Source organism: Bubalus kerabau, chromosome 13 (assembly GCF_029407905.1).
Source record: "Bubalus kerabau isolate K-KA32 ecotype Philippines breed swamp buffalo chromosome 13, PCC_UOA_SB_1v2, whole genome shotgun sequence".
Lineage (NCBI taxonomy): Eukaryota > Metazoa > Chordata > Mammalia > Artiodactyla > Bovidae > Bubalus > Bubalus kerabau.
Genome location: NC_073636.1, coordinates 16,341,877 through 16,368,443, shown reverse-complemented (window position 1 = coordinate 16,368,443; position 26,567 = coordinate 16,341,877). Strand labels below are relative to the sequence as shown.

Sequence of the window (26,567 nt, the reverse complement as noted above, 5' to 3'; positions counted from 1 at the left end):
CTTGTCTTTCTTGCCTATTTAATTCAGCCATGCTGTATCTCCCCCAGGCATTTGCCCTCCCGGACTGTGTGCCTATCTGCCTCTCCCGGCTGCAGCAGGACTGGATGATCTGATGTGATGATCAGCTCTCCTGGCGTGGGGGCTGCTGGGGTGCTGCAGAGGGATCCAGGATGCAAACCCTGGCAGCCTTCTGCTTGCGAGGCTATCTGGGTCCCCAGCACAGGGAGCCAGCTGGGGTGCTGCAGAGGGATCCAGGATGCAAACCCTGGCAGCCTGCTGCTTGCGAGGCTATCTGGGTCCCCAGCACAGGGAGCCAGCTGGGCTGATGCTGCTGGAGGCACAGGTGCTAAGTGACAGATTAGCTCAAGGCACTGGGTCTGCTACACAGGGACCCCGCTTGACATGGTGTCTTGCTCAGCTTTTACACTCCCATCTTTTCAGGGAGTGCTAAGCGTCATTTTCAGGCCTCCTCCTCCTCTCTCTCTCTCTCTCTTTTTTAAAGCCACCTTCAGAAGGAAATGTAGAGATCACAAGATTGAAGTTATTCCTCCTCTTCTCATAGTTTTCCTCAACACTCCCTTTGTTTTGGGGCTCTGGGGGTGGAGGCAGGTGGAAAGCTTTTGTTCCCTGTGCCTTCGAGCAGCTGACATCGTGAAGTTTTATGTCTAAAAGTCAAAAGAACACATGTTCTTCTTCCCAGGGTGGAGAGTTTAGGTAAGACTAGGGAGGTGGGTGAACACTGGTGCCTTGATACTTAAGGCCCAAACTTTTCTTTCAACACAGGGTTCAGGACAGAGGCAGGCAGTCCAGTCCTAGAAACCAGAGATGGGGACCCGAGAGACGTTTCTAATTATCCCTGTGGAACCTGCCTTGGAAACTTCACTAATTGAATGAAATCCTCTCTGTGTTGCCAAAACAGCTTTCTTATGAGAATGGACAAATGTGTTTTACATGCACGGCTTCCTGAGGGCCTCGCTGAGCTGACTCAGGGAACTTAGATGACTGGGGACCCGGTGACAAGCCTTATGAGTGGTTTAAGGAAGGAGGTGTATGGCCTTGTCAAAGGGGGAGGTAAGTGTGGAAACAGAACCGTCATCTCCAACCACCTTGCATCACTGTTGGTGAAAATGCTGGTTTTCATCAGTGCTGGAAAGCCCAGCCTTTGCCTCTATCCTGGTGACAAAGAAGAACCTGCAATCTTCTGGATGAATTCATTTCTGTCACTTAATGGACTCTCTATGTGTAGGACTCCAGGAGGTTTGCTCCTTGCTCTAAAACCCTAACACCCTGAGACAGGCTGGGTTACTCTGAGTCTGTATCTGCTCTATGCTATGCAGGGCAATTTTTTTTCTTGCTTTATTTCTCTGTTTAGACGCCCACACCCTCAACACCTCTTCCAGGAACAGGCGGAAAGTCAGAAAACTAAGATGCAAGCGGCACACATTCTTTCTCACCCGCCATGTCTCTCCCCAACCTGTCCCCAATCTCCTCTAATCTGAGACTGAAAAGCGATGTGTAATGACAGGGCGGCCTGAGGCCTCCTGTCTGACAGTGATAACCTGAGCTAATATGCTGGCACCAGGACCTTCTCGACTCAAGAAATAAGAGGTGATCATTCCCGCCACGGTGAGAAGTTCGGGCTGGCTAAGTTCGTCCCATGGGGCGTGTCTCGGGGCGACCTCCGGCCGTGCACGGGGCTGCGTCTACCTCGGCTGGGACGCGGGGCTCCAATTAACGCGGAAGGGCAGAGACGCTGCAGACGGCACACTCACCTCGGCTCAGCCCGTCGGGCCCCCGGAGGATCCGGCATTCTTCTATCTGGCCAAACGGAGAAAACATCACCCGGATATCATTCTCGTTACATTTCTTCGAAACCATTCCTATGAACAATTTTCTGTCTTCCACGGCTAGGAGATAGAAATAATGAATGAGCCAGGGCCATTTCATCTTACTCCTTGCAGGCAACGTTCCATCGCCACCTCCGACTGGGCCCCGAGGCTAACTCTTCAGACGCCCAGGCCACGCACAGGCCACCTCTGCCCTCCCACCCGGCCCTTCCTCAGCGTCTCAGCTCCTATTCCGACGCCAGGAGTTTGTACACTAACAAAACATCTCCAAGGGACATGGAACACTGTTTTTAAGTCCTTTCCCTCCCATTTTTAAGCAAACAGTAATATGTTCACTGAAACGGTAAAGTTCTGGGTAACTGCTAAGTGATACCCTTGCATAGCGGTATTTAGGGACACAAATTTTGTTTTGTGGTTGTGGGTGGGGGATAGATGTTCTTCTAACTTGAATGACAGGGAAAGAGAATGGTCAGGAGAGGAAAAACAACAGAAACTGAGTGAAAAAGTGGTCAACAAAGCTTTTAACAAAGCGCTGATGGAAGAAAGCATTCTCCTTCCCCGATTTCAAACAGCTTCGTCCTCAGGGGTCCAGACGAGAACAGGAGAGAAGGGATGAGAATTTCTCCAGGGGGCTGGGCAATGGCCTTCTGTCCGTAGCACGGGCTACACAGCCCCACCCAGGGCAGCACACGTGGTCTGCACGTTGTGATTAAAGACGAAGGCAACTGCAGTCAGGTGAGGGGGGCTGCAGTTACTTGAGAATCTCGTGTTGGGGGTGGGCTCTGTCTCAGGGTGAAATGCATCAATAACAAAAAAAAGTACAAGGAAGGAACAATATTCTGTCCATTTGGAGGTACAATTTTTTTTTTTTTTGTGGCTGCACACAGCATGTGGGATCTTATGGGAGACCTTAGTTCCCTGGCCAGGAATCAAACCTGTGTCCCTTGAAGTGGAAGCGCAGAGTCTTAACCACTAAACCAGGGAAGTCTGGGACGTAGGATTCATGATGAACAGAAATGCATTTGGCTGTCAGGGCAACAACGTGCAAATTCTAACCTTGGAAGCTGACAGTGGGTAGAGATCAGGGAAGGTTTATTTCTGATGACCTAGGAGATTTCCCCCCAAACCAATGTGCTTGAGCTCAGGATAACAGGGTATGCTCAGTCTCAAAGGCAGAACTATTATGGATTTCAACACAGCTTTCTGTAGGAGAGTGCCAAAGATCGTCCTAGAAGCCCTCAGGGAGCAGGCTTGCTTAGTTCCCATTTTCACTTCATCTCTTAGAATAATAATAATAAAAATAATAATAAAAAATGGCCAGCTACAGCAGTACTTCAGAAAGTCCTAGCTTAAGGGATCCTTTTATATCTGTATTATAATCTTGTCATTGCGATTTAATTGGCTTTCATTCCTGTTTCTCTTACTCTTTCCCTGGACAGTAAGTATCTCATTATCCTCTAACTGGCAAGAGTGTATTTGAGACTTGCCAGGGCCAATTGCTTCAGGTACTGAAGTCAGACTCCGTGATCTGTGTCTTCTAGGAGCTGGAACGGGCGATCTGTTGATGTAATGGAGACAGACTGGTTTCCTCCGAAGCAACGCGAATCCAGGGGAGCTCGGCAGGAAGGGGGGAGTCTGGTCTGTGATGTCCACCCCAGTAGCTAAAGCCGCCTGTGGCCACTGAGCACTCTGAAAGCTGGCCAGTATGCGCGAGACGGTGAATTCTTCCTGTGACGTAATTTTCACTAATTTAAAAGCTGCACGTGACTGCTACATTGGACAGGGTGGCACTCAGGGGCTAAGAGTCTGCAGTCACAGAATCCCAGGCCGGAAGTAACAGCCTTGAAAGATGTGTTGTGTGACTCTAAAGCGACGCCCGAGGCCCAGCAGGGGGAAGGGTCCAGCCAGGGGTCCTTCCACAAGGGGACCAGGATCCAGCCTCCTCCGCAGCCTGGGGTTCCGCTCCCTCCCCTGTGTTTCTGATGAGTCTGGAGGAGGCAGGCGAGGCCAGGAGAGGAGACCAGTGCTGCAACTTGGGGACCCTGGTCCTCACTCCAGGGCTGCCCGGAAGGCGATGGGTGACCTTGGGCTAAGTAGACCTCTCTGGACCTTAGTCTTATCATCCACAGAATGAAGTTTTCCATTCTTTTTCTTCTTTTCTTTCCTTTCCTTTCTCTCTCTCTCAAGTGATAGAGAGAAGGCAGCCTGGTTCTATGGTTTGCCTACCATGAAATTAAAAGACACTTACTCCTTGGAAGGAAAGTTATGACCAACCTAGACAGCATATTAAAAAGCAGAGACATTACTTTGCCAACAAAGGTCTGTCTAGTCAAGGCTATGGTTTTCCCAGTGGTCATGTATGGATGTGAGAGTTGGACTATAAAGAAAGCTGAGCACCAAAGAATTGATGCTTTTGAAGTGTGGTGTTGGAGAAGACTCTTGCGAGTCCCTTGGACTGCAAGGAGATCTAACCAGTCAATCCTAAAGAAAATCAGTCCTGGGTGTTCACTGGAAGGACTGATGCTAAAGCTGAAACTCCAATACTTTGGCCACCTCATGCAAAGAGCTGACTCACTGGAAAAGACCCTGATGCTGGGAAAGATTGAGGGCAGGAGGAGAAGGGGATGACAGAGGATGAGATGGTTGGATGGCATCACTGACTCAATGGACATGGGTTGGGTGGACTCCGGGAGTTGGTGATAGACAGGGAGGCCTGGCGTGCTGCGGTTCATGGGGTCGCAAAGAGTCAGACACTACTGAGCGACTCAACAGAACAGAACTGAAGCACTTGGGTTTGGAGGCTCGTGGACTTCAGAATCACTTTCTACCAGCCCCTCTTTCCACACTGGTTGTGGCTCCTAAGACAATGCAGAGAAACGAGGGTTCCAAGGAATTCAGACTGAAAACCACAATTCCACAATCCCTGTGAACTATGAAGTGTGCTCCAGAGCTTGAGAAAGGCTTGATATTAGATGTGGAATTGAAGCTGGACTTTAAGAAGCGTTGGCAGGGTCTGGATGGACTGGTAGTGGGCTGGGGACATCACATATTAACCAGACAAGGCGCAGAGTTAGGGTAGAACAAGGTCAGTCCTTGGGGTGCGCAGAGGCAGGCAGCCTTACTGGAGCATCATGTGTATGACTTTCTGCTTTGCTGGCAGAGAAGGGCTCAGTGCAGGAGGAAGGTCACCAGTGGTCCAGGGCCCTTGACCCTGTTGAGCCTTGTCGAGGAAGCAATGGGCATCACAGGCTCTGATTCCTGGGCAGAGGCTGTGGAGAACCCCAGTTGCTTTGTGTAGATAAAGATTTTTTAATTTAAGAAATCCTTTTTTCTCCTGTCAGAGTAAGTGGACTCCCGGTCATCTAGTAGGAGCTGGTGAAGCACAGTTAAGTCGAGGGTTGGGTTGGCCCAAGGATCCAAGCATTTCTAGAAGCATCAGATACCAGAGAGGATGGTTTCTTGCCAATGGGAGCTTCTGAGCTCCAGTGTGAGGACCCTGACAGCATGAGGCATTCCCCTAAACCAGAAGGGGAACAGACGGGACTGATGGAAATGGGACCGAGGAGGGAGGGGAACTTAGGGAAGGAGGGAAACCGTCCCGACCCCTTCCCACCCTCAGGAAGCTATGGCTGTTATCTTGATGAGTAAAAAACTAATTTCTGTTGTATTTCTTCTTATCCAGAAGAATCCAGTTTTGGTTCTTTCAAACAAAAGCAAAAGATAAAGTCCCAGTTGGTCCTTGGTTTCCCTGGTAAACCTATAATTACGGTATTTAACCAAAATAGTTTTCAGGGTTTGAGCTTTGCTGGGGTGGGAGAATGCTAGAGTGACCTAAACGTGCAGCTCCTGAGGAAATTCACAAGTGCTTTCTTTCTATAAGAATATTAAAAAAAAAAAGGAAACCCCTTAAGAAATCCTGACTTCCTAGGCTCAGTGGGGGGGTAAACTCTCACAAGCAGAGGGAGGAAACATCACTGTCACTTTTTTCAGTAACAAGTATTAGTTTAAAAGAAAATCTACACCATCCACACGCTACTGAAAGTGCTAACTTCCTGCCCCGTGCGTGGATGTGTGTGTGTAATGTATGTGTGTGGACACGCCTGTGTGTATGCATGTATGAGTGGACACGTGTGGGGACACGTGTGTGTGGACACGCGTGTATGCCATGTGCGAGTGGACACGTGTGTCGCCACATGTGTGTACACAATGTGTGAGTGGACATGTGTGTATGTGCTGCCACGTGTGTGCATCTATATAGGAACCTGAATGGCAGCAATCTCTTGAGCCAAAGCTGCTCTGCGGCTTTAACAGCTGGACCTTGTTTACTGCAGTGGCAAAATGGGACTAACTACAAATACCGAGCTTTCCTCTCCTTGAGTTCGCCTGGATCTTCCAGTGAAAATTTATTCCTGAAATTTAGTCCTCAGATTCCCATTCTAAGGACCGCCGAACAGTTCCGTCGACATGTTAAATAAACATAATCATCCTGAATTCACTTAACTTTTTCATCAACGTTAGAGGCATTTTCTGCTGGGCCTTGCCTAAGCACTCCCAAGCAGTTACATAGCTCACTAATTTTTTTCCATCCACAAGAATGCCAGGTGCTTAAATAAACCTACCACATCCATAATGTTCTGCTAAGTGCTTTAGGGAAACTAAAAAAAAAAAAAAAAAGATTTAAAAGGTAACGTCTTTGCCCTCTGGAGGAAAAGTCCATCTTCCTTTACGACAACCAATGAATGAATGAGGGGAAATGCTTCATACGCCAGGGGCTACACAGTCGGGGTGGCCACGAATGCCAGCAGCCAAGCTGAAAGTGGATTCACAGCAGCGACCACTACCAGCTCCCCTTCCACAGGGTAAATGAGAAGGGTTAATATTACAGGTACGTGGGGACTTTTTAAGTTCAGGGACTAGAAACTTAATTTTTAACGCGCCCCCACCCCCAACCGTAAGTCTGTGCTAACACCCTGGTGTACAACCTGTCAAAGTCGCACCTGTATTCGGGGCGGCCTGAATTCATTAACAACTTTCCAATGTGTTGGTGCTAACATACGGCATTTAATTACGGCCTCTGAATCCCGGAGTCTACTTTGAATTTCAAAATGATTTCCTCCTTTCCCAGTGCATCAGCGACTGCAGGGGACACCCAGATCCCCATCTCTCCAGGCTGCACCCTCCCTGGACGGACAGCGTCCCCTCATACTGGCTCTCGTGAGCCTGGAACTGGATGCCCGGTCACTGGAGGTTTCAGAGGCCTTGAGGAAAGAGATGGGGGCTTACATGGCATTTCTGGATGCGAGGCTCTCGGGGCCCTTGACAGGCCATGAGGCTGGAAGTTAAAGCAGAATGAACCTGACATTCTGTCCACAGAGTCAAAAAAGAATCCTTGAAGCTAGGAGCGTGACCTCACAAGTACACACGGCTCCAGCCCCTGGGACCCCAAGCCCAGAACCAAAGGTGACCACCACGACTTCCTCATCACCCACTGCTGGACTGACTTGAGACCCAGCAACTGCCTTTAACTTTCAATCCTGCACAGTTGGTTGTTTTTTCTACATGGCGATGGAGGATTAAAAGCTGGAAACAGGCCCTCTGATGGGAGAGAGAATGAAGAGTGTGTGTTTGTGGGGGGGGGGGGGGGGTTGGTCCCTGCAATAATCCACGCCTCCTCGAACGCTCTTCCTGTACCGCCCACTCAACTAGGTGCAAGGGAACAAGAGCCATAAAAGGTGGGTGCTGTTGAGACCCGGGCATATGTTCAGTGTGTTCTTCTCAAAGTCCCTGATGTTTTATTGCTGGTCCAGAGTAGGATCTTTTTTTTGGATGCCTGGTGCAGTAGAAGTGCAAGAACGTGAAGTACTGATGAAACGCTGGGAGTCTGCATAAATGTGCTGGAGGCTACAGCTGACGCCTGAGCCGCCGGAAGCGCAGGTTCCAGGAAGGGTGGAGATCTCGCAGGTTTGTTCCAGAAAACATTCAAGTGCAGGGAACATACAAGAGCAGACTCACATTTCTGGCGGGGGCGGGGTGGGGGGTGCTTCCCTGGTGGCTCAGTGGTAAAGAAACTGCCTGCAATGCAGGAGACCTGGGTGTGATCCCTGGGTTGGGAAGATCCCTGGACAATGAAAGGTCAACCCACTCCAGTATTCTTGCCTGGGAAATCCCATGGACAGAGGAGCCTTGCGGGCTACAGTCCATGGGGTCATAGAGAGTCAGACATGACTTAGTAACGAACAACAAACCACATTTCTGGGCTCAGCACAGAGGTTCCCTCTGTCAGAATCCCTGAGTGGACAAAAGCTTAAAGGAGTGATTGCTTTTCTGGAGTTCATTTGTCCATCACTAATGAATCTGTGATGAATCTTGCTCAGCAAATATGAAGTTGGAGAAATCTGAACACACTGATAATGAAGAGAGTAACTGTCTCACTATGATGAGTCCTTTGTGCCATCCATAAATGTCAGCAAACTCAGAAAAAAAAAAAAGTGCAATTACAGCTCATTATACTTCTTTCACAGCCACAGGAGCTATTTTGAGCATCTGAGCCCAAGAAATCTTGATGCTCTCTGAGCTGCAGAAACTATGAAAAAGTAAAAAGTTAAAGTAAAAGTCTCTCAGTCGTGTCTGACTCTGTGACCCCATGGACTGTAGCCTGCCAGGCTCCTCTGTCCATGGAATTCTCCAGGCAAGAGTACTGGAGTGGGTAGCCATTCCCTTCTCCAGGGGATCTTTCTAACCCAGGAACTGAACTGGGGTCTCCGGCATTGCAGGCAGATTCTTTACCAGCTGAGCTACCAGGGAAGCCTCTCAGAAACTATGCTTGCCTGTTAAAAATGCCATGTGACATCAGAAAAGGCCTGCAGCTTGTATCCCTGGCTTTGGGACATAATACCTTTCTCCTTCTTCCACTCAGGTCCAAGGAGAACCCTGAAGTCTTCTCATGACTATGCAAGGCGGGAGCCTCCGTGAAGAAGAGCTCTTTAAAAGCCACCTTCGGTCCCTTTATACTATTTGACTTTTTGTTTCTTAACTGAAAATTCAGAAAATGAAGTTCAATCTGCAAGCGAAGGGACCGACGGCCCAGAAAGAAGGTTTGTGGGTTTTCCTTTGTGTGTTCAGATCTAAGCTTTGGCAGGAAGAGCCCAGGGCTGGAAGGGCCGGCCTCTGCTCTCAGGAGGCACCAGAGAAGCTGCTCTGAGGGCTGGAGTTATGTCCTCAGCAGAGCAGAGTGGATGCTCGCCTCGCACCAGGTGTGACCCTAAGTTCTGCAGATGTCAACTGCGGGATGACGCCATCAGGTGGGCCTTACAGGCAGAGCACAGACTACAAGACCACAGCCCCTCTTACAGCTGGAGACTTGGAGGCTGGGTGAGGTTAGAGGAACTTGCCCAAGGTCACAGCCAACAAGTGAGGGGTCAGGGGTCAAGTCCGGGCTCCTCGAAAGAGGGCTTGAGACCTGGCATTTTTGGGTATTTGCTCATCTTAGTAAAACAGTACCCAGTTCTGAGACTGTGCAAAATAGGGTGTGTCCCTGGCAGTTGTATCCTGTTGCTGTGGTTCCAGACCCCAGGCAGACACCACCCTCAGTGTCCAGAGGACAGTCACGGTTTGTACCTGCCCAGCAGAAAATGCAGAAGAAACCTTCTCTTGGTTCAACTCTTCAGGTATTTTAAGTCTCACATTTTTAACTCAGTTCTCTGTCAGGTTTATCACGATGGCCTAAAGCTCAAATGAAGCTTTTTCTGCAGACTTTGATCCCATGATCGGTGTCCTGACAGTTTGGAGGATTATGGAGCCAAAGGACAGGGAGCATCTCCTGGCGGCTGGACACGCCAGTATGACCTTTGCTGGTTCATCCCACAAATACCTGCTCCATCCCTCCCCTCTCCCAGGAGGAAAAGAATGGACTGCAGGCATGCCCAACTGGAGCATGTGGGCTCAGGGAGCCCGCCTTCTGCCTGGGCAGACACACTGGGTGCAGAGTCCTAAGGGCCAGGGAAGAATGGGGGTGGAGACACCAGGCATCACTTTATACAAGCACTCAGTCACTTAGAGCACTAGCCCAAATATCTAGGAAAAAAGCTCAGCTCTGAGAGGCAGTTACCTTTATTCCTATTCTATGAATGAGATTAAAGTCCAATCTCTCCATGACAGTCAGATACTGAAACCCGTGACAATGGACACGAGTTCCAGGAGGGAATGGACAGTGTCTTTTGTGTCCTTTTCTGCTTTTAAAAATTCACTGCTGCAGCCCCGGCCCTTGGCAACCTGCCCGGCACAGAGTAAGTAACTGACAAAGAATTGTCAAACAAAGGATGAAGCGAGCAGACTAAGACCCAAAACAAAGCAGTGGTGGGTTTTAGACCCTCTGACACCCAACACCACGGCTGCGATAAAGAACTGTAGGAAAAAGGGAATCAGACTCGAAGAGAAGGGTGTGGCTGGTCAGGATGGTGGTGAAGCACCAATGTTTACTCCCTGACAGGCGAGCCCAGTGCCTGCAGCATCCCCATACGGCAGGGAACTTCCTTCAAAACTTTCCAGTTGATGGGGCCAGAAAATGGGATGCACTACAATCAGCAAAAACACACCTCGTGGAGAGGCAGAGCCTCATCATCATTTACACATGCGGATATGCGGATCTCCGAGTGCGTGGCTTCTGCCCCATGACTAATTAATGAGGTGCAGAGCTGCCTGGAGGCCGGAAACCACGCTGATTGTGTCAGTCTTGTGGGATGGGGGTGCTGGGCTCCAGGAAGGCAGGAGATTCCTCTAACACACATTCAGTCAATCCCAAGAACAAAACGGGGAGAGACAGTCTGCACAAGTGGAAGCAGAAACTCCAGAGAGAAATGTGCCCATCAACCCTCCAGTGTCATGGAGAGGCAAGTCAATTATTCCACGGACTGCATCAAAGGCATACATACATTTTTTTTTTTTTTGCACTTAAGTGTGTGTTTATTAACCAGCAGACTGAATTCTGAATGAATATAGATTCAAATGCATGGATACAACCTAGAGAAAAGTGCAATCAGACACTCTCAAAGCCAGAGGACCAAAGGAAAGGGGGGAAAAAAAGACAGCGCAAGTCCTGGTGGGCGAGGCCCTCCTCACCTGGCTTCTCTGCCTGGTGTAAGGTCATCCCTCCCCCTTGGGTGCCTGTGCCGCTGTCAGAGGAGGTAGACAAGAGCCAAAGGCCACAGGGTCACCATACCGATCACATCCCAAACAGAGGGACACGGAAAACCGATACTTGTAGCATCTTCACAGGTCTTTACACCAGATACAGGAGGGAGGGGGCTGAAGTTCACGCTCTCCACAGGTGCCCACCCCAATGGACGCTCCTGGAGCACATCTCTTTGCCTTCCCCAGAGAAACAGCCAGCTCCTCCCCACACCCCCTCCCCGCACCAGCCTCACCTCTGTGCTTAAGAAAACAGACATTAATAGGAGACAATTGGTCACCACCTACCGTTTGATTTTTCACTATCTGCAGGTTTCATCTGAATGGGATGATGCATCTAAAAATAGAAAAATGAGAAGGTAAGGCAGACTGAACAACAGTTCAACAGTCTCAGAAACCCCATGCTGTTCAACAAGACTACGGATACCTTCATAAGGCATTTAAATAACAACGAGACCTCTCTCAGTTAACAGGAACCATTATATATTAAATGCAAGCGTGTGTTTGACATTCAGCAACAGGATGCTTTTAAGTCCCAGGGCTCCGTGACATGGTATCTTAACATGTGAGCTTTGCAGTCAGGCTCAAGTTCAAAACCTGGTTCTACCACTCAGTGTGGTTTCTGCTGGGATCTGACAGGTGATTCTGGCTCTGCTGTTCATTATAGCGGCATGACCCTGGGCAAGCGTCTCCTCTGAGCTTTAGTCTCCTCATCTGTAAGATGGAGGTGACATCTATATAGTAGGGCTGGAGAGAATTATCAGAGAAGACGCCTGTGATGTGCTTAACAAATGAGGCACAGGAAAAAACAGCTATCGTTATTTTGTGTTACTACAAATGATTACAGATGGTCCATTTTTCTTCTGGTCATTCTATGTCTGCTGCATGGCTGTTTCTTGGGTTTTAGAGTTCTGAGTAATTTGCAGGTTGACCCATTGATTGATTTAGGTGTCATCATCTGATTTTTATTAAACGTGAAGTATGAGACAGGAATGCAAAGGCAGTGAAAGAATGGACAGAAGGCGAGAGGGAGGGAGTAAAGGATGAGGGACGGGCTGACAATCCCCTTCAGTGCGCACGTAGGTGGAGGAAGCACCTGAGACAATGTAGGACCAAGATCCTGCATCCTGGAGGAACAAGATGCTCCATGCTCTTTAAATGATGCCAATCACACTCCTGTGTGTGATCTGCAGAGTTGACTCCAAGCACAGAAAGCTGCCACCGTTTCCAATTAAAATAAATTCCTCAAATGACTTTCACGGGCTCTCTCGCTTCATATTTCATCCTACCCCAAGGACTGTCGACGCCACGGGGTAGATGGAATCAGTGGCTGTGCAAATGCTTTTATTATAATGGGTCCCATTCTGTCTGAACCTTTAATTTCCCCAGTGGACTTCCCTCACTTGCCAGCCACAGCTCTGGGTTTTATCTAATTTAAATGAAAGGGGAATGCTACTTGGCTCTGGCACCGAAATGATGGGAAGTGATTATCGGGCGGTCGAGACCACGTGCACCTAATGCCTGCCAGGGTCTTCCAAACACTAGAGGAAGAGGACGAGAGAGCAGTACCGGGGGATGAGAGGCTAAATAATTCAGAGCTGCTTCGTTTACGCTCCAAGGCAAGATGCTCTTACGCACAGAACATAGGCCTTGAGGTGTGGGGTCCACTTGTATTCCCACTCCACTCATTAATACGTTCAATTTGTAGAGAAGAGACCAGGATGAGAGTGGAACGCTTAGGGGTCAGTAAGCAGACTTGTCTTTTCAGAAAAGGGGCTGTGGGAGTCCAGGGGAGCAGGCACTTCACTCTGCCTGGTGAGGGCCGTGGGGGTGCTGTGGCAAAGGACCCATCTGCTTTGAGTCCTAAAGACTGGCAGACTTGCCAGCAGAGGAGGGGGGCAGCCGTGGCCTGTCCCACACACAGACATGGTGGTAAGGAGGCTCCCGGCCCTGCTGGAGCCAGTGCAGAGCGTGAGTGTCTGTGTCAGTGTGGGGGCACATGAGAAGCGTGCCGGGGCAGATGGTGTCCAGGCTGCTGACCATCTCGCAGGCTGCTGCTGCTGCTGCTAAGTCGCTTCAGTCATGTCCAACTCTGTGCGACCCCAGAGACGGCAGCCCACCAGGCTCCCCCGTCTCTGGGATTCTCCAGGCAAGAACACTGGAGTGGGTTGCCATTTTCTTCTCCAATGCATGAAAGTGAAAAGGGAAAGTGAAATCGCTCAGTCGTGTCCGACTCCTAGTGACCCCATGGACTGCAGCCTACCAGGCTCCTCCGTCCATAGGCTTTGCCAGGCAAGAGTACTGGAGTGGGGTGCCCTCTCACAGGCTAAGGTGTTGCAATTTCACCTAAAAGTCAGCGATCAGGTATAGAATGTTAGAATGTTTAAGCAGCAAAGCCATGAGATCCCATTTGCTTTCTCGAAAAGCCACCTTTGGCTGCAGCGTTGGAGGGTGGAGACTCAGGAGTCGAGGGGGACAGTTCAGAGGTGACTGACTACAAACAGCCCCCGGGAGCTGGTGAAGGCCTGAACCTCAGAGGGAACTGGCTGGTGGTGGCAGAAGCCCAGGCCTGGATAGCTGAATGTGCAGTGGGATCCCAGCCTGTTCACTTTACCTCTGTGTCCTGCACACAATGCTGTGCCCTACAAGTAACTGCCTCAACAGGGAAAACACGAGAAAGCTGGCCGGGGAGGTGGTGGGCAGAGACTGAGGGGCACAGGTCAGGACGCCCTGCATTTGGTGTGAAGCTGGAAACATGGGTCTCAACTGTCAGGACGGCTCTGGGAGTGGGCTGATGCCACATGTGTGGCTGAAACTGTCCAGAGAAGGGAGTGAGTGAAGGGAGACGACAACCAAGGGCAGAACCAAGGGACAGCGGGAAGACGAGTCGTAAGAGGCAGAGCAAGGGCCAACCAGAGAAGCAGGAACAGAACCGCGTGCCCCACAGGCGCCATGCAGGGAGAGTTTCAAGAACAAGGTGGTGGTCAGAGCGAGTGCTGTTAGATGCTGTGATCAAAGTGCCCCATGGTCCCTCTGCATCTGGCAATACAGATTTTTTTTAAATTTATCAAAACAGCTTCTGTGAGGGTAGTGGGGGCCAGAATGCCAACTTGCAGGTGGTGGGAGGGTAACAGGAAAGGTAATGGTTGATATGATAGATGCAGATAATTACTTCAAGATTTGTTCTAAGAGGCGGCAGGGAGGAAGACAGGAGGCTTGGTGGATGATGAGGGTGGAGTCTTTCCAGACAGGAAACACTTGTACAGGTCAATGAGCTGAAAAGACTCAGATGAATTTCACAGGTTAAAGGTACAGGAGAGATAAGAGCACCAACGTTACATATAGGACACAAAAATTCAACGAATAGGACTCTTGCCTTCAAGACACTGCCAACCCAACATGGCGACTGACATGCATGTAAATAAAGGAGAAAGCTGGTGACGAGGATCAGAAAAGCAGTACAGAGAGAGTGCTGTGAGCCCTGAGATCCCTCAGCGACGTGCACAGAGGGCAGGATGAGGAAATCTGGGAGCTGCAAGGACAGAATCATTTGACTAAAGCTGCCAAGGGCCCTGGGAATCACCTCGTCCAATACTCTGAACATCTGAAGGGAACAAGGGACTCCACGAAGGACACACAGCTGGTTAATGACACAGCTGGGATCAGAAATCAGAGTTCCCTACTCTTCAACCAGGACCGATTCCCACAAACTGCATGGCTTCCCCCACAAATGCCCAACATGGTGTCTGGACTCCTGAGCCTACGAGGAGAAGCTGCAGGCGCCAGCAGTATCCGCTTGGGGAAAAGCAGTCTTTCTCTGCCTTCCCAGCACACTTTACCAACAGAACTCCACCATGGGTATTGCGTGAAGACTTGACTCTGAGTTTTCCTGCTGTTGCTGAGAACTGACCCTGATTCTGATCTAAGACTATCCAGAAGGCTCAGGAATGTGCCACCGGTAGCAATAAAACAGCCAGGGCCAGTCTGGACTTGAATTGGGTTTGTTTGAACTTGAACTCCTGGATCCGGAGAGGAGAAGGATAGATCTCCTTATGGAGACCCGGAGTGTCAGACCAAGGTGATTCTAAACGGGTGGTCACCCTAGTCCAGGGATGTTCTGAAACCAACTGTGATAACTGTATGTAAAGCGCCTTGACCTTCTTGGAGAGAGGTGTTCAATCAGGACTGTATTAGGAATGGCTCATTATCACGAACAGTTCATTTGAGTTTCAAATTGCTGATTAAGTACAGGATGTAAATGTCAAGGAAGACAAAAAAAAAAAAAAATGGTTTGGAGGCGTTATTCTTGTAATGTTATGTCACTTCCTCAAAGTCTTATGATTCCAAGAACTTTGGGAGAACTTGTTGAGTGGAGTAGGGAAGTTCCTGCAAAGGAGGGGGCATTCCAGTTTAAAGTTTCAATATAATATAATATAATATAGGGAGATTCCTCCCCTGTAACAGGAAATGGTGTCAAAGATTCACCTCAGTAGGGTGCTAAGACAACTCACACGTTCACTTCATTCCTCTCTGTTACATGGTGGGAGTAATGGGTAAACAAGAGTTCTCATCACAACCGAGTGTCTGACGTAAGGGTAGAGAGTGACACACCAGGCGTTTTCCACATGTGGCGTGGGGACTCAGACAGACGCCCGACACAAAGGAAGGGCAAGTGCAGAACACATCTCAGCTGGAGCGACGGTCAGGCTCAATCCTGAAGGGACCCTGATGCCACCCAAGACTTAAGTGAAGGACATTTCAGGGGAGGAACAACCTACTTGAAGGAAGAGAGTCAGAGAAATGAGCCGCACCGCTCCTAATGAATGACGATGATGCATCTTAACCGACAGAGGGAGCAAAGGATGTCGCCAGAGACCATTCACCAAACCCCAAATAACAAAGCGCTCCAAGACCCGCTGTCGGGGATAAGCTCACGATCAGAGAAATTCAAGCCCAGAGAAAGCAGTGCACATCTCAGCCCTGAAACAGAACGGCCCTGGGTTGGCAGCCCCAGGCCACACCCTCACTGCCTTCCTCAAGGACTGAAGATGACACCCGTGGCATCAGAGCTGAAGCTTGGCAACACAGCTTTTGTCACGATGGGGACACTGGCCACCTCCACTGCCCGAGCTGGAGGGTGGGGGTATGCACCGTGCTCTGCAGTTGGGCAGGAGACAGCAGTAATGGCAGGAAGGGCCCAAGAGCTTGGCCGTCACTGTTCCAGTCTCCTACCTGAATCAGTTAAGCGCATGTCCACTCTTTTTTAGATCCTTTTCCCATACAGGCCATTAGAGTATTGAGTAGAGCTCCTTGTGCCATATAGCAGATTCTTATTTTATACATAGCAGTGTGTATATGTCAATCCCCATCTCTGACTTTATCTCACCTCCTTTCCCCCTTGGTAATCGTTAGTTTGTTTTCTACATCTGTGACCCTATTTCTGTTTTGTAAGTAAGTCCGTTTGTACTTTTTTTTAGATTCCACATACAAGCAATCATGATATTTGTCTTTGTCTTACTTCACTCAGTATGACTATCTCTAGGTCCATCTATGTTACTGCAAATGGTATCACCTTGTTCTTTTTAATGGCCGAGTAACATTTCATTGTATATATGTTAACAGGCATGTTAATTACTCCGAGGCTGCAGCTCCATTGTTACACAGGATCAGCTGGGTCTGAAGAAACCGTCCCTGGTCTGTATTGCTATGATCTGTCTACACAGAGGAGCCTAGGGATTTACAACCTCTAGCCAGTGGCGCTGACAGGGTAGCTCCCTTGAGGCCTGGAGGAACGGCAGCAGTGAATGTATGCACGCGTGCTAAGTCACCAAGTTGTGTCCAGCTCTTTGCGACCCTATGGACCACAGCCCGCCAGGCTCCTCTGTCCATGGGATTCATTCTCCAGGCAAGAATACTGGAGTGGGTAGCCATTTCCTTCTCCAGGGGATCTTCCTGACCCAGGGATTGAACCCTCAACTCTTCGTGTCTCCTGCATTGGCAGACGGGTTCTTTACCACTAGCGCCACCTGGGAAGCCCAGTGAGTCTAAGACTTAAGTCCAACTCAGTTGCCCTTGGAGCAGAGACCACAGCAGGGCCCTGGCTGTCCTACTCCAGTTTCCCCACAGCAGAGGGCCTGTCCAGGGAAATGGCAAAATCAAGTATTTTGGAAACAGATCTGCTTCATGGCAGCGCATTTAACAGAGTTCATCAAGTTTACATTTCTATGAAGAAAGCCTTCTAAACCTATTTCCTTGAAGATTGCTTTGCATGTGAATTTGTTTTACATTTTATTACCGAACAGTGACATCATATCTCACGTTCCACAGTAAGGTATTGGGTAACTTGTTGGTTTCTATTTAGTCCTACTTAAAGGCAAATGAAATCTATAGATAAACGACTAGGATTTACTGTATATTACAGGGCATTATGTTCAATATCTTGGAATAAACTATAATGGAAAAGAATAAAGGTATATATATAATTACACATACATATATATGTATACCTGAATCACTTTGCTATATACCTGTATATTACTAATGTAATACTGTCTATCAACTATATTTCAATTAAACAAACAAATGCAGATGAAGTCTGATGAAAGGGGGATTAGTCAAGCAGTTTCGAGAGAAACTGGCTGTTACTTTCAGTTACATCTGAGTATTCAGTATTGATCATGAAAGCAAAGGGCTCTGTGACCGCAGCCCACTGAGCTGCTGTCTCTTGGGGGGCCGATCAGGGCCTCTTGACCTGTGGGCCCTCCTCTCTGACATGGGCTAGTTTCATCCCATGCCCCCACTCTCTCAGGAAGCTGTCAGCATCCAGGGCTCCAGCCTCCAGGAAGCCTCACCCCGTAGCCTGCCTCCTAATGGTGAGTGCGCGGCCCCTGGCCCTCCCTCAGCGTATCCCCCACATTCACAGGGGCCCTAGATCTGAGGCCCTTACTGCTGGCAGGACCTGCTGCTTCTCACTCTGGAACATGTCAGCCTTGGATGTGTCACCGAGAGCCTGGCTGCAGCTCACAGAAATGAAGATGAGGATGTAACTATAGGGCAAAGGCACCCCCCAAAGGCTGTGGAGGTGACGGCATGGGGAGGGAGCTACAGATGCCCCTGGCGGCAGCCGTCACCACCCTTGTGATGAGTCCTATCGCATCCCAGTGACAAAGACAAGCCTGGACCACAACCACCAGCATCCACGAACCACACTCTCTATGAAGTCTGAGTCATTTCCCCAGATCTTTCTGCCTCGATCCTGTGATGGCTAAGGAGGTGATTCTGAGCTGAAACGGCCAGTGTTAACCCAGATGGAGGCCGGAAGACCCAGGACACTGTTTCTCACACCAAGGAGAATTTGTATTGAAACTTGTTTAACCCTGGCCATCACCAAAGGATGAGTGAACCATCTTTAACACCAGACTCAGTATAAAACATGCCATTTTTTAACCTGAAATGGATTTTACAGAGTCACCACCACGCACCTCATTATTAACCCCATTGTGACCCCTAGAAAGAGCAGCCATGATGGCACATGTTATAAGCTTACTGCCCACAAAGTATTTAAAGGGAGGAGGAGAGGGGAGGGAGGAAGTGAATGCATGAAGGAGCCATGTGCCGAATGAGAAAATTAACAGACTCCACTCAGGAGAGACGAACTGGAACTTCTCTTGCGCTTCCTCCCTGACAACGCAAACCTGACTCATGGAGAATATACGTCGAATCTTGTTGGACAGCAGACTATGAGATACCAAAGGCATCTCTGCTTCCTCAATTTTTCTCCAAAATGTTTTGCAAATGGGCAAAAATAAATTTCAGAAGAACTGCCACCAGCTGGAGGCAGGCCATCACCCCAAAGGCAGATGTACTGTCAAGGGATCTTCTACAACCATAAGGAACTCCCGGAGCCATAGAGGCTCCCCCATCTCTCTAGGAAGGAAATTCTGCCATTTCCATCACTGCTTTTTATACTCTGTGTAAAGTAGACTGGGAAGAAAAAGAGGGAGTTTTAGGAATGTTGACCTCTCAGTATTGAATAAGGACCTTTGAATTTCTCTGATTTTTGATTTTTGAAAATGGTGACGTATCGCTAAACTTCCCAAAACATCTTTTAACAGAGTGACGCCTCTGCAAGAATACAGATGACCAGAGTCACATGTGGGATCCGTCTCCATCAGGATGAAGCTGGGCTTGGCGCTCACAATTGTGTTTGCTATGTAAGTAGAGCATTTAGGCAATTTTGGTGAAAACAGAGGAAATCTCCCCTGTGCTCTCAGTTTTCCCGGGCTAAGCATTGATTGCTGTAGGCTCTTTATATGTATCCTAACTAATTTAATTCTCACAACGACCCTGAGATAGATGTGAATAAGGAACTAAAGGGACAGGGTTGGGGGAGGGATGGAAGGAGGAAGACAAAGAGAGATTAAAGAACTTGGCCGAGGCACACTGAGCAGTGTGCAGCAGGGGTTTGCACTGGGGCTGTCTCAGGCTGGAGCACAGACTCTCAACCCCTCCTGCATACTGAGCCTCCCCTTAGCATATCCAGACAGCTATGCTGTGAGATGGTGGTTTCTAAGAACTGAGAGGATTACCAAAATCTCCTCTTCCACGCTAGACATAAAGACTCTCTCAGTCTGGAGGGTACCTCCCAATTAGAAACTTATATATGAAGGTGTGTATGTGTATATATGTATACATTCATACATACTTCACATGCACATATGAAATACATACTTTAAAGACTTATTTAAACAAAGACCCCAGTTCAGCAATTTTTCCCACCTCTTACTCCCAGCCTCTGGTAATCACTTATCCTCTGTATCTGTGAGCTTTTTTATTTTTTAAATTAATTTTTAGATTCCACATATAAGGGAGATCATAAAATATCTGTTTTTCTGTGACTTATTTCAATTTAGCATAATACCTTCAGGGTCCGTCATTTGTCCAAAGACAAGATTTCATTTTTTAAATAGCTGAATGATATTTCATTATGAATGTATATATGTGTATATACACAAATATATACATATACATACATACATATTTAAATATGAAACAATCTCTATCCATTCATCTAACACTTTGGTAGCTTTCATATCTTGGCTATTGTAAATATATGCTGCAATGGATATGGGAGTACTGGTTATCTTTTTCAAGTTAATGTCTTTGTTTCTTTCAGATAAATACCTAGAAGGAGATTGAGGAAATTCCACACTATTTTTCATAGTGGCTGCATCCATTCACATTCCCACCAATAGTGGACAAAGGTTCCCTTTTCTCCACATCCTCAGCAACACTTTTTATTTTTTATCTTTTTGACAACAGCTCTTCTGACAGGTGTGAAGTTATAGCTCACTGTGGTTCTGATTTGCAATTCCCTGAAGAATAACAACGCTGAGCATCTTCTCGGGTGCCTATTGGCCATCAAGATGTCTTCTTAGGAAAAACGTCTATTCAGATCTTTTGCCCATTTTTAAATCACATTGTTTTTTTGCTACTGAGTTTATGAGTTCCTTATATATTTTGGATATTAATCCCTGGAATATATGATTTGCAAATAATTTTCTCCCATTCATTAGACTGTCTTTTATTTTTGTCAATAGTTTGCTTTGCTGTGCAGAAGTTTTTTAGTGTGATATAGTATCACTCATTTATTTTTGCTTTTCTTGCCTCTGCTTTGGTAACAGTTTAAAAAAAAAATCATCACCAAGAGTTATGTCAAGGGGCTTGCCACCTATGTTTTCTTCTAGGAGTCTTATGATTTCAGTTCTTATATTAAAATCTTTAATCTATTTTCTTAATTTTTGTGTAATGTGTGAGTTTTGTGTCCAGTTTTCCCTACATCATTTGAGACTGTTCTTTGCCCATTGTGTATATTCTTGGCTCCTCTGTCATAAATTAATTGACTATATATGTGTGAGTTTATTTCCTGGGTTTCTATTCTGTTCCATTGATCTATATGTTTGTTTTTAATGTCCATACCATACTCTTTTGATTACTACAGCTTTGTAATATACTTTGAAATAAGGGGCATGTTGCTTCCAGCTTTGTTCTTTTTCAAGACTGCTTTGCCCATTCAGGGTCTTCTGTTGTTCCATACAAATTTTACAACTATTTGTTCTGTTTCTGTGAAGCATATCAGTGGAATTTTGACAGGGATGGCACCAAATCTGTAGCTTGCCTTGGGTAGTATGGCAACTATAACAATATTAATTCTTCTGATCATGAACACAGAAAATCTTTACATTTATTTGTGTCTTCTTCCATGCCTTTCAATTAAGGTCCTGTAGTTTTCTATATACACTCCTTGGTTAAATTTATTATTTTAGATGCAATTGTAAATGGAACTGTTTTCTTAATTTCTCTTTCTGATATTTCATTATTAGTGAATAGAAACACAACAGTTTTTTTGTGTATTCACTTTGAATCCTGTGACTTAACTAAACTTGCTTATGAGTTCAGTTTTTTGATGGAGTCTAAGGTTGTCTCTATATAATATCATATATCATCTTCAGATAGTAAGAATTTTTATGAAAAAAAAGATAGCTTAAGGGACTTAGGAGACAACACCAAAAAAGACGGGCATTCATATTCTAGGGATCCCACAAGGAAAACAGACAAATGGCAAGAATAATTATTTAAGGAAAAAATGGCTGAAAGCTTACATAAGCTGGGGAAGAAAACAGACATTCAGATCCAGGAGCCCAGAGTGTTTCAAATAACTCAAAGAGATCCACACAAAGACAGATTATAATTAAAATGTCAGAAGTTAAAGACAAGAAAAGACTATTAAAAGCAGCAAGAGAAAAAGAAGAAGCCCCATAAGATTACTAGCAGGTTTTTCAGCAGAAACATGAAGGCCACAAGGGAATGGCACAATACATTCAAAGTACTGAGAAAACAAAACAAAAAACTCCCAACCAAGACTACTCTACCCAACAGATTTATCATTCAGAATTGAGATAGTTTTCCAGACAAGCAGAAACCAAATGAATTCAGTAATACACTAAGAGTCATATGCCATGATCAAATAGGATTTATGCCAGGGATGCAAAGGATGGTCCAACATCCACAAATCAGTCAGTGTGACATACCGTTTTAAAATGAAGCTTAAAAATCATATAATAATCAACAGATGCAGAAAAAGTGTTTGACAAAATTCAACATCTATTTGTGAGAGGGGAAAAAACCTCTCAAGAAAGGGGGTACAGAGGGAATGCACCTCAATCTAATAAAGGGCATGTACGACAAACTCACAGATAATACACTAAACCATGAAAAATGCAAAGCTTTTCCTTCAAGCTCAGCAACAAGACAAGGAGGCCCACTTCTGCCACTTTCATTCAACATAATACTGGAAGTCTCAGCCACAGCAATGAGGCAAGAGAAAGAAAGAAAAGACATATAGACGGGAAAGGAGGAAGTAAAATATTTTAGGCTCAGAACAAAAATGACTGTCCAGTTTTCTCTATGAAAAAGGTAGGAAAGAATACTTAAAATGCTGTCATGAGTCAATGAAAAACAGCCTTACAGCCATACTAGGAAAGTATAGCTCTGATCTGTATGCCATCTGACCACGAACTGTATGCTCTAATTCAGACAGATTAAATGTTAGTTCTTCTACAGTTCCTTCAGGTCATTTAAAATACATGCAAAATGGAAGTAGACTGTGAAGTTTATATTATGGGCCAAGTTATCTAAAATGTTCTATACCTACGATGATGAGAAACAATTGATAAGCAAAATTAGCTCTCAGTCTACGAGAGAATAATAGTTTTGAATTACTGACAACTGATCTACAGTTTGTGGTTTCTTCACAAACTGTTAGTGGGAAAAGTACACTGGAATCTATAAAATGAATCAAGTATAGACCACTTATTAGGTAAGTCAGCATTTACACAGGTAGACATTGGTATTTGGCTTTATGATAGTTGACTGAATTGTACAATGCCTGTTTCTATTTGAATGTGTGTGTGTGTGGTCACGCTCAGTTGTGTCCAACTCTTTGCAACCCCATGGACTGTAGCCCACCAGGCTCCTCTGTCCATTGAATTCTTCAGGCAAGAATACTGGAGTGGGTTCCTATTTACAACTTCAGGGGATCTTTCTGACCCAAGGATCAAACCTACGTCTCTTGTGTCTTCTGCACTGACAGGTGGACTCTTCACTGTACTACCTGGGAAGCCAAGTAATCGTCTGAATACTGATTTGGAAGGCAGCTATACTCACCACTACACCACCAATGCTGAACGCTGCTTGGGAAATTCTGGAGGACACCGTGTAGACAGTGGCCTTTTGAAGATGCAGATTCACTGGTGGAAGTAGAGTGAATGGGATTCCTTTATGCTTTGAGTCACAGTACTATTCCAAATTGCTCTTTTATGCATCTCTGCTGCTCCTGCTGCTAAGTCACTTCAGTCATGTCCAACTCTGTGTGACCCCATAGACGGCAGCCCACCAGGCTCCTCTGTCCCTGGGATTCTCCAGGCAAGAACACTGGAGTGGGTTGCCATTTCCTTCTCCAATGCATGAAAGTGGAAAGTGAAAGGGAAGTCGCTCAGTCGTGTCCGACTCTTAGCGACTCCATGGACTGCAGCCTACCAGGCTCCTCCATCCACGGGATTTTCCAGGCAAGAGTACTGGAGTCGGGTGCCATCTCCATTATGCATCTCTAACTAAGTTAATAGAGAAGGCACACAGAAAACTTTAAATGAATATTTGCCAACGTATATCTTTACAAAAGTGATCAAAGCCAAGAATAAAAGGGGATGTGAATATGACAATAACAAAGAAACATGTTATCCTTTCTCTTCCCATGGCAAATCACAACCAGAGGAAAAAAACCTACAGTGGAAATAAATGACTATTTCTTCCTAATAGCCACTGATACATGTGAAGTGCTTAAAGCACTGCCTGCATAATATGTGCCCAATAAAGTTATCATTATCATTGTCATTACTATTTGACAAAGCAAAAGGAGATCGCTGAGGGAAAAGGCCCCAATCAAAACACGCTGGAAGGAACAGCCTTTCTTGGTCATGTGGGAAGTATACAGCTAATACTGCTCCCAGCTTTTTCCATATATACTAACAACCCAGTGAGAGAAAATGACCTACAGAACCCAGAATTATGTATCTGCTTTTGGCTTCTCGGGCTCCAAAGGCAGCCTTTTTTTTTTTTTTTGCTGTAATGTTACTATTTACATTTCTGTTACAGTCGTGTGGTACACGAGAGGGGGAAAGTCAAGCAGCATAACCATTTAGTCCTGGCAAAAAATAAAATAAATAAAATATTGCAGGAAAATTAGATTACTCTGGGTGGAATTATAGGAGGGGAGCTAGAGTCTGCTCTGGTGATTAAGTCATCATTTCTGACAGATGACTCTAATCGCCTGTCAAATAGCATTCCTCAACCCCATCTGTAACTTGGCGTCCTCGTTACTCAGCCCGTGTTACCTTCTGTATAGGAAACACACACAAGCAAGGGGAGGTGCAGCCCGGCGTTTATTGCACTCATTAGCTATAATTAGGTTCTGTGTTTTCATACTAAGTAATAACACGAGCTTCCATTTTGCTTTATTTATTCTTAAAATTAGAGGAAAAATGAATAGGCTCAAAATAGGAGGCACAGAACGTGAACGAAAAATCATTGTTATAACAAAGTGTGAGTGTAATGCTTTTCGAAGCATCCCCATTGAAAAAGGATGTTAATCCTTTCTTAATTTTTCATGAAACTGTTGTAAGCATATTACTTAGAGAGGTAAATCTATGACACTTTTTAACCCCCTAGTCAGATGCGGGGCCTAATTAGCTGTGATTTCAGTAGAAGGTATTATTACTATGTTTAGTCTTATTTTTACAAACAGAAAGCAATTTCTTTGATAAGATTTTGGTTCTTCCCTCTGTCACTGACTCTCTGGGATAGAGTATAAACAAATGATCCAATTAGCTGCACTCCCAAATAAATACAATGAAAAGCAAAGCAGAACCAGTTAAAATCGAGTGACTGTACTTAGGCTCTCTGGAATCCTCTGTTTAGAGCTGCACGTTTTAATGACGCAAGACTGGAGGGCCTAGAACAAATCCAGAAATGGAGGTAAGTGGAAAGACAACGTAGGAAGAGGCGTGCAGGATCACAGTCCCACTCAGGCCATAGGACAGCCCCCATAAGCACAGCGGAAGACCACACAAGTCACACACGCACGGGACAGAGTGCAACAGCCACTCCTGATTAATAAGCCCACATTAACAATAGACAGATATGCTTTCTAACCATGATTTCCTTCTGACAGTGGAACTGTCTTCCCAAACCCAGTGATGAACGTGCCAAGAGTCACTCTTCCAGATGTTACCCAGACGCTCCATTAGATACGCTCCCTGACTGAGCCAGGGAAAACACGGATGGAAATAACAGGGCCTGACCTGGCCACAGAGGAGTGACTCAATGATCTGGTCGTGCCCCTACATTGCCAGTATGATGGTTCTACAGGCCACAAACTTAGTATCCTCTCGTATTTTAAGACAGATGAGTCTGGTTTAAAAACAAATTGCCCTCTTGACATTAGCCTTGACCTGTCACGGCCACCTTCGGGCTCGCCTCTCACATGGCCGGGGCCTAACCCCAAAGCCAGCCCCACTGGGCTTGCGGTGGCCCCCTGCCCGACAGCGGTCACCCAGGTGGTTGCGGTTACCCAGGTCTCAGCTCCCTGGACTGGGGGCAGCGAGGCCTGTGCACTGGTGAGCAGAGGGTGGTCCACCTCCCTCACTGACGTGCCCTCTGGGGGGAGATGCCCATTGTGCTTAACTGGCCCTTCTGCTGGGTCCACGTGTCTGGAGGACTCCGCATCCTGTTGGGAAGCTTAGTCAGACTGGGAGCATGTTTCCTCCTCGATCTCTCTGCCCGCTTCCCAGGACCCAGCTCAGTTCGTGACGCTCCCTGGTTCAGTTTCCCAGGCTTCTCTCTACTGTTTCAGCCACACTCCTGCCTCACTCTTGCAGGAAGCAGCCCTTTGCACTGTGAAAGCTGCCCACGCTGCACTGGGTTTCGGTCGGTCCCGGGAAACACCAGTGCGGGGTGAGCCTGGGGCTGAAGCAGCATCAGCCCAGGACTGGCAGCAGCTGTCTGCTCTGTGTTCCCAGGCCCCTCGTGGGACCGGTACCCGGGCCGCGTTGGCTTACTCTTCTGCTTCTTGGAATTCTCACTCTAGATCTGTCTCTGTTAAGTTTCTTTCCCACTCCTGCTCACACAGATGCCTGTAACGGACTCCTTGCATGCTGCTCCCTGCCTCCCAGAGCATCGTACATGCTGCTGCCTTTTTAATCCATCGAAAACGCAGGTGTCATGATGTCTGTGCCCAGCTCAAACACTTTCAATGATCTATCAAATTACATTCTGGCTCCTTGGCCCATCTTTCAAGGAACTCCATGCTTTGGTCCCAAATTACCTTTTCAGGCTGACTTCCCATGATTGCTCTACATTTCCCATCTCTTCTAGTGAAATTGAAGAACCTCTTCTTCCTGGTTCTTCTGCCACAGGCTC

General features: G+C 46.9%; 1 protein-coding gene across 12 annotated transcripts in view; it reads right to left on the bottom strand.

Moving 5' to 3' along the window:
- The window catches only part of CELF2 (CUGBP Elav-like family member 2), a 558,667-nt gene that overhangs the window by 58,639 nt on the left and 473,461 nt on the right, over positions 1 to 26,567 (bottom strand). For all 12 annotated transcript variants that reach the window (XM_055543532.1, XM_055543526.1, XM_055543529.1 and 9 more), the window contains 2 exons: positions 11,322 to 11,370; positions 1,773 to 1,907 (listed from right to left, as the gene is read on the bottom strand). In XM_055543532.1, coding sequence (XP_055399507.1) covers positions 1,773 to 1,907; positions 11,322 to 11,370 — 184 coding nt within the window. The remainder of the gene's footprint in view (positions 1 to 1,772; positions 1,908 to 11,321; positions 11,371 to 26,567) is intronic.